The 7,865-nt window shown below is 41.2% G+C and overlaps 1 protein-coding gene across 1 annotated transcript; it reads left to right on the forward strand.

Moving 5' to 3' along the window:
- Positions 1 to 2,882: 2,882 nt before the first annotated feature.
- LOC131041587 (DELLA protein GAI) lies at positions 2,883 to 5,969 on the forward strand. Its single transcript, XM_057974722.1, has 2 exons — positions 2,883 to 5,599; positions 5,692 to 5,969. Exon 1 carries the CDS (start codon positions 3,481 to 3,483, stop codon positions 5,596 to 5,598), a length of 2,118 nt encoding a protein of 705 aa, XP_057830705.1. The 5' UTR covers positions 2,883 to 3,480; the 3' UTR covers position 5,599; positions 5,692 to 5,969.
- Positions 5,970 to 7,865: the final 1,896 nt, after the last annotated feature.

Consider the following 7,865-nt stretch of genomic DNA (forward strand, 5'->3'; position numbering starts at 1 on the left):
AAAAATGTAATATTCAAATAATTATTTGAAAGTAACATAACAATTATTATAAACAAATGGGTAAGTATACATGTAAATCAAATGTTATTTTTGCTTAAGATATTATGAGTAGAGGAAACAAGTATATCAAAGCTATATAGAAGTCAAATTTGACTCAATTGCATTTCTTGAAGATTTGAATCTTAGAAGATGACATAATTATAGAAAATATCATTATCCTTACCAATTAAGCTCAACCAATCAAGTGAAGTATATACTTTCAGTCTCACTCATGTATTTTAATCTCTAAAGCCTACTTCGTAGAGATTCCACATAAAGTAGGGTAATTAGTTAGTCAAAGCTACCTAAAAACTGAACTTGGCCTAATCATATTTTTATAGGATTTGGACCTTGATAAGTACCATAAACAAGGAGCATATCATCATCGTCATAAATTAAGCTCAACCAATCAAATGAGAGACAACCCTTCAATCTCACTTGTACATTTTTATCTCTGAAGTCTACTCAACATAAAGTAGGAGGGTTGGTTCGTCAAGTCACCTAAAGATTGAACTTGATCCAATCTGATTTCTACATGATTTGAAGTTTACTCAACATAAAGTAGGAGGACTAGTTAGTCAAGTCATCTAAATATTGAACTTGGTCCAATCAAATTTATACACAAGTTGAACCTTGATACGTGGCATAAACAAGGAGCATATCATCATCCTCACTAATTAATCTCCATTAGTCATGTGAACAACAACCCTTCAATCCCACTCATACATTTTTATCTCTAAAGCCTACTCAATAGAGTTGTTGCATAAACTAAGGGGGATTAGTTAGTCGAAGCTATCTTAACAATGAACTTGGTCCAATCACATATTTCTACAGGATTTGAACCTTCATAATCGATATAAACAAGGAGTGTATCATCATCCTCGTCCATTAAGCTCAGCGAATTGAACTAAATTCTCCAGTCATGTTTCTTTTCATATTTTCATTTGTGAAATAGACAACACACCCATGCGACTGAAAAAATTAGTTCAATTGATTGAGCTTAATTGATGAGGATGATAATACACTCTTTGTTAATATCGCTTATGAAAGTTCGAATCCTGTAAAAAATATACGATTGAACCAATATTTATAAACAAATTTTCGACCGATATAATGCCCTACCACAACTTAACCTATGGCCTACCTACTACCAAGAAGGGCAGGTGGCAGCTTACCAACCCATCTATCACCTTATACACCCTTAAAAAACAAAAACAAATTGAATATATTTTGAAAAGCGAAAAAAAATCCTTAAAATGTACTGGATAAGAGCGGCCGTGGCCGTATGCATACATGCGGTGTTTACGATAACGACACACTGTACATTGCCTTTCTATCTTTTCATATTTTGTGCTCAAACTCCCATTGGAGAACACATTCAAATACCCAAATAATAATCACTAGGAAAGCTGCATCGGTATACTCGAAAACTACAATTTTTTTCTTCTCAGACTTCATTGTTAACTGGACAAAACTCAATATACCACCGAGATCTTTCAATTCAAATCATTATTAAAGCAGTGACCTGAAGATGGGCAAACCACTGATTGAGTGAGTGGAGCAACAGACTTTTTCAGAAAATCTTTCTTTTTTCGAAGACAATGCCCAAATTTTCTCTCTCTCAGCCATTTGGATATTCGATGGCCTGCCTTGACCTCAACATGCCCAAAAATTCAACAGCTTTATCATGACAGTGACGTTGGAAAGAAAATAGCACAAAAATTTGAGCCTGGGTTTGCCCAACTGGTTAAAATTGCAACATTTTCTAGAACATTATTACTCAGAGCTTCGCTAAAATCAAGACAATTGCATGTGGCCAACATTATATGAGCTCAATCTGAGTAAACCTGGAAAAAAATGGGGATAAGTGTGTTGGGAACTGGGATTTCTCATTTATTTAAGCTTAAACACTGTGATTATATGGGCTCAATCAGAGTAAGCCTGTAAAAAAATTGGAGATAAATGCATTGGGAACTGGGATTTCTCATTAATTTAAGCTTAAACTATGAATATATGAGCTCAATCTGAGTAAACCTGGGAAAAAATTGGGGATAAATACATTGGGAGCTGGGATTTCTTATTAATTTAAGCTTAAAACACCGTGATTTGGATTTTGTATTGGTATGATAACATAAAATACTAGGTCTTCACATGGCAGGATGATTTTACACGTGGAGGGTACTGAATGCATACGGATCTTACAATGTGTGTTCGTCATCCTGATCACCATATACGGTTTAGTGGCCTGGCGTTACCTGATAGAAGGGGGAGGGCGAGGAATTTCTGGCATGATGTCATTTCTGACGGGAATTTTAACTCATTGCGTACGATGGGTCATCATGGTAAATATTAGGAGATTCTTACGGACGCCTTTTAGAATTACGAAGAACGGAAAGGAAAAGCAAGGGAAAAGGGGATGGATGGTTTGAGGAGGAATTGGGGGGGGCGGGGCTCGATCTCGTGACCTCGGAAAGCGTGTGGGTGTGAGAGGGACTAGGAGAGAAGGGTATAAAGGAGCAGTGTGTACCACGTGAGCGCCGTACAATGAGCAATCCATTGCAAACCCAATGTACAGAGACTCCAATATGTGGACAATAATTAGTCTGAGATTAATCATGGTTGTTTACCAATTCTGTAAATTGACGTGAAGTGATATGATAGGGATGGATGCGCAGTGAGTGAGGTCTGAGGTCGGTTTGATTATTTGAGCTTTTCAACGCCTCCTCTGAATGTGGTCGTGTTGTCCTGCTTCTCACGGGCCTACCGTGGAGAATTGTTCCTATCATATTGTTACGCCTGGTATCAACTAGGGCTCTGTGAGTGTGTGTAAATAGTAATAAACTCTTTTGTAACTTTACCTTTTTCGAGGTGGAGGTGGGGGTGGGGATGGGGTAGTATATTAAAAAGTCGATCGGATGCTCCGGGGTTACGGTTCCGGTTTGATTACGTCTCTTTTAAGGAGCCTGAGATTGGGATTTTCATGGATGGACACGAGCTAACCGTATAGCAGATGAGTGGGTTTATAGGTCTTTGATTAGAAGTTGGGGAAAAAGAAATTTGTAAGGCCGTTTCAATTTGGGAAAAAGTAGATGGATTGTTGCAGAAAAACGGCGGAAGAACTGGTCGGCAGGTTTGTTTCAGTGACCATACAAGGCCAAGGATTGTTTTGGAGGGAGCCGAGAGAGAGAGAGTCTCAGAGTGAGCTATGGAAAGCAGCAGCAGAGCTTTAGGGCAGGCAACTGGTAGGAATTTTTTCTAAGTTGGTTTTTGTTTTTTGTTTTTCTGTAGTCGAGAATCGGAATAGTCCTGTAGGTGGGTTGGAAGAGAAATTGAGGAATTCATCCTGAGAGCTCTTTTCAGATTTAGGATTAAAAGTGAGATCAATCAAAGATCAAAGATCGAAAATCAAAAATCGAAAATCGAAAATCGAAGATCCCCACCATGAAGCGACAGCACTATCAGTTCCACCAACAACAGCAGCAGCAGCAGCAGCAGCAACAGCAGCAGCAGCAGCCGCAGCAGCATCAGAGTAGTCATGGGTTACAGCAGAGTAGTCATGGCTTGCGAGTCGGGGCAGGCGTCAATCCGGCGGCCATGGCGGCAGCATCGGGGTCGAAGGGAAAGGAGACAGTGATGTACAGTAGCAAGGACAGCAATGGTGGAATGGGTGTGGACAAAGAGCTGGCCTCCATGGGCTATAGTGTAAAGTCCTCTGACCTGTTGCAGGTTGCACAGAGACTGGAGCAACTGGAGATGGTGATGTGCAGCGCACAGGAGGATGGAATCTCTCACTTGTCATCCGAGGCGGTCCACTACAACCCGTCGGACCTTGCCGGGTGGATCGAGAGCATGCTCACCGAGCTCAATGTCCCCAATACTGCCGATCATCACCTCGATCAATCCTCCACGGCTCGAGAAGCGAGCAATTCGGTCCCTGAGTCGTCCACCTCGACCTCGCGGCCGGACAGATCTGTGCAGAACAGGGTTGACCACTTTGGGACCGGGGTCGCACCTGGGCTCTATGACGGTCTAGACGGATCGGAATTTCTGCAGGATTATATGGATCAGATGGTGGGTCTTTTCTCCCAGAGCTCCGATCCCTCCGAGGCTCTGCTCATCAATCCTGGGTCAAGTAGCCTGCTGGAACAAGACCATCATCAGCAGCCTCTGCCTTCTCGGGACGAACCGTCGCCTCCTTCGACAGTTCTGATCCCGAGCTCTAGCAACTCATCCCTGGAAGTCCAATCGCGAGAACAAAAGCAGCTGCAGCAGCAGCAGACCCACCAACACCAACAGCCACAGGCACAAGACGATCTGGACGTGACGGGCGGGCGGCGACACAAAAAACGGCTCCGCAGCGAGCCGGAGGCGGAGCGGCTTCTCCCTGCGGATCGTCCTATGGTGATGGGTGCGGATCCCCAGGAATCGGGCGTTAGGCTGGTGCATATGCTCATGGCATGCGCGGAAGCCGTTCAGGAAAACCGCCACGTCGTGGCGGGCAAAATGGTGAAAGAGATTCGCATCATGGCGTGCAATCAGGGGGGCGCCATGGGAAAGGTCGCCACATATTTTGCCGAGGCTCTTGCCCGGCGAATTTACGGTTTCCTTCCACAGGACGCCTTGCTGAACCACAACGACTCCTTGTCTGAGCTTCTCCATATCCATTTCTACGAGACCTGCCCGTATCTCAAATTTGCCCATTTCACTGCAAACCAGGCCATCCTGGAGGCTTTTGCCGACCACAAGCGGGTGCACGTCATAGACTTCAATCTCAAGCAGGGAATGCAATGGCCTGCACTCATACAAGCCCTGGCCCTCCGCCCGGGCGGTCCGCCGGCCTTTCGACTAACCGGAATCGGTCCAAGACAGCCCGACGGGTCAGACGTGCTCCAAGAGGTCGGCATGAAACTTGCCCATCTTGCTGAGTCGATAAATGTAGAATTCTCCTTCAGAGGCTATGTGGCCTCTAATCTCAGTAACCTGAAGCCATGGATGCTGGATATCAAGCCCGGGGTTGAAGCGGTGGCGGTTAACTCCATCCTCCAACTCCACCGCCTTATCGATGAGGACCCCTCTCAACCTTCATCTTCAATCGACCAAGTTCTCGACATGGTCCGAAGCCTCAACCCCAAAATAGTAACAGTAGTAGAGCAGGAAGCCGATCACAACCGACCCATTTTCCTGGACCGTTTCACAGAAGCTCTGCACTACTATTCCACAATTTTCGACTCCCTTGAAGCTTGCAGACTCCCCCCGGAGAGCGAACAGCAGGTAATGTCTGAAATCTATTTGGGTCGAGAAATTTGCAACATTGTAGCTTGCGAGGGAGCGGAAAGAGTGGAGAGACACGAGCCTCTTATGCAGTGGAGGCTTCGACTGTATAACGCCGGATTTAGAGCCATGCATTTGGGGTCTAACGCCTTTAAGCAGGCCAGCATGTTGCTTACTCTTTTTCCAGGTGGGGAAGGTTACAGAGTAGAGGAGAACAATGGGTGTTTAACTCTAGGCTGGCACAGTCGACCCCTCATCGCTGCTTCGGCCTGGCAATGCTCTTCCTGAGGTGGGTTTTATCCCTCTTTCCATAATCCATCCTTTCCATGAACTTTCACATCAATTTTATTCATAACTCTCAATCACTGCTACTTGTAGCAGGTCAGGTCTCTCCTGAGGTTTTTAGCTAAGCAAATTTAAAGCCGCAGCAATTGAACGAACCCACAAAAAAGTCGAGAAAGAGTTTTTTTTTTTTCCCCTTTTCTTCCCTTTCTCTTTCGAATCTCTTCTTCCTTTTTATATATGCAGTTTGTAGATTAATTAATATAGAGAATGGAATCGAGCCATGTAATATACTCCAGTTCCAGAGTAAGCAGATTACATTAATTAGAACATTCCAATGCCTGTAAGAGTGAATGATTACTGCTCTTTCGAACTTATTGCTCCACTTTTTATCATTATTGTCGCTGATTTCCATGTCGGCCATTAAAGGCCTCACATTAAAATCTCTGCATATTCTTCACTAACCACTGCTGCAGAATCCATAGTCTTCAACTGCATTCACAGCACTAATTAGCTTAAGATAGTGATTGATTCATAAATTATTTAGTACATAACAATTTTCATTTCATTACTGTTGTTATATATCTTTTCAATAGATTGAAAGTTTATGGTGGGGTTTATGCCTTAGTCTAAATTGTGGGCGTGTCATCTCCAAGGCTACTAGATTACAGGATTCTATAGCTATTTAGATCCAATTTTAGAGCTGCACGACAGCACTCAATCACAGGTGGAACACATTTGTACGTTTCAAGAGATCAGTTTCTTTACGCGTCTCATTGAACCAGAAATAGTATAAAAGCCTAGTCTTGCGGCTTACAACAAGATACTTATGTTTTCACTATAATTGACTACGAGACTACATTTTTACGTTAAATCAGTTGCATTCTATTTTAAGGGAGCATTTGGTTCAGTCGGTTAATTCTGTAGGTTGACGTGAGCCTTTTGTTTTTAGCTTATTCTATATATTTCTATATATAGCTGTCTGATTCAGATTAATTAGCAGAGATGGGAATAGGCAAAATTCTATCGCAGAGAAAGCCTTCTACATAAATACATAATGGGTGTGGAGATTAGCCTCTCTTCTCCGAGTATAAGAGCTTAAAGAGTTGGAAAGTTGATATGTCATATTGGAGTGTGTTGTTTCTTAATATTAAAAATATAAGCTCTAATAATGAGAAGTAAAATTGTATCTCAGAGAAGGTCTTTTACTTATGTTGATGGGTATCTACACTGGCAGCAGTTCCTTTAGGAGGTCGATAAGAATCCAGATCCTTTATCTGCCAATTTTCCTTCCTTATTTGGTTTACAAATCAGTTTATTTAACTGTTCAACCACATAAAAAATAGCAAGAAGAGATTGATGGAATGAAAATTGTAATTTTCTGAATAATGATATATATCGATATTTTTTACATAAATTTTTCTAAATATAAGTACGCTAGTTATGTCCATGATTAGTTTGGACATGCTCTAATTTAGAAGCCTTCTGATCTGATCTAAGAACCTAAAGAGCTGGTATATTTACTGTAAACAATTCCTTTGTCTGATATAAGAACGTATAGAGCTGTTATGTTTACAGTAAACAGTCTATACATTAACTATAAAGAACTGTATTTTTAGATTAAGATTATATATATATATTAAAATTGTTTTACCAAGAATGTCTGTTACACATATTTATGTTACAAGTGGCTTCTAAGTTTTAGAACCCTTCTGGCCTGGTAAAAGAGAGCTTAAATTTTGATAGTAGGAACTGGAAATGATATTTCTAAATATGGTTATGTTATTCCGTAAAATTCAATGAAAATCGTGTTTATTAAACACATGAATATGATGAGCTTTTCTTGATCCAAACTTCTTGAATAATTATTCTTCTCTTGTCTTGGTATTGATTTTGACAATTCTGTAGATCTTATAAATTAAGACTAAATTTATATATCTTCAGCAAGAGGATATATATAAAATCAAAGAGGTGGGGATATTTTCTGACATGGTGATATACAATACACAATATTCTTTCTCCAGTGCCTTTTAAAGAAAGGGATAATGACATCTAGAAGCCATATATGCTCCTCAGAGTGACCTTTTTTGGAAGCTTTATTTGGCACTTTTTCGCTGTGATATCACAGAGCTTAACTACTCAACTACTATTCTCTTTTGGGGTGTGGGGAAAAGCTCATATCCATTCTCTACCACCATGATATCTTCAACAAAATACTTCATTGATTATTTTCCTGTCAATCAGGGGACTTAGCAGTTTTTGATGAGTTTAGC

The sequence above is a fragment of the Cryptomeria japonica genome, chromosome 8 (assembly GCF_030272615.1).
Source record: "Cryptomeria japonica chromosome 8, Sugi_1.0, whole genome shotgun sequence".
Taxonomy (NCBI): domain Eukaryota; kingdom Viridiplantae; phylum Streptophyta; class Pinopsida; order Cupressales; family Cupressaceae; genus Cryptomeria; species Cryptomeria japonica.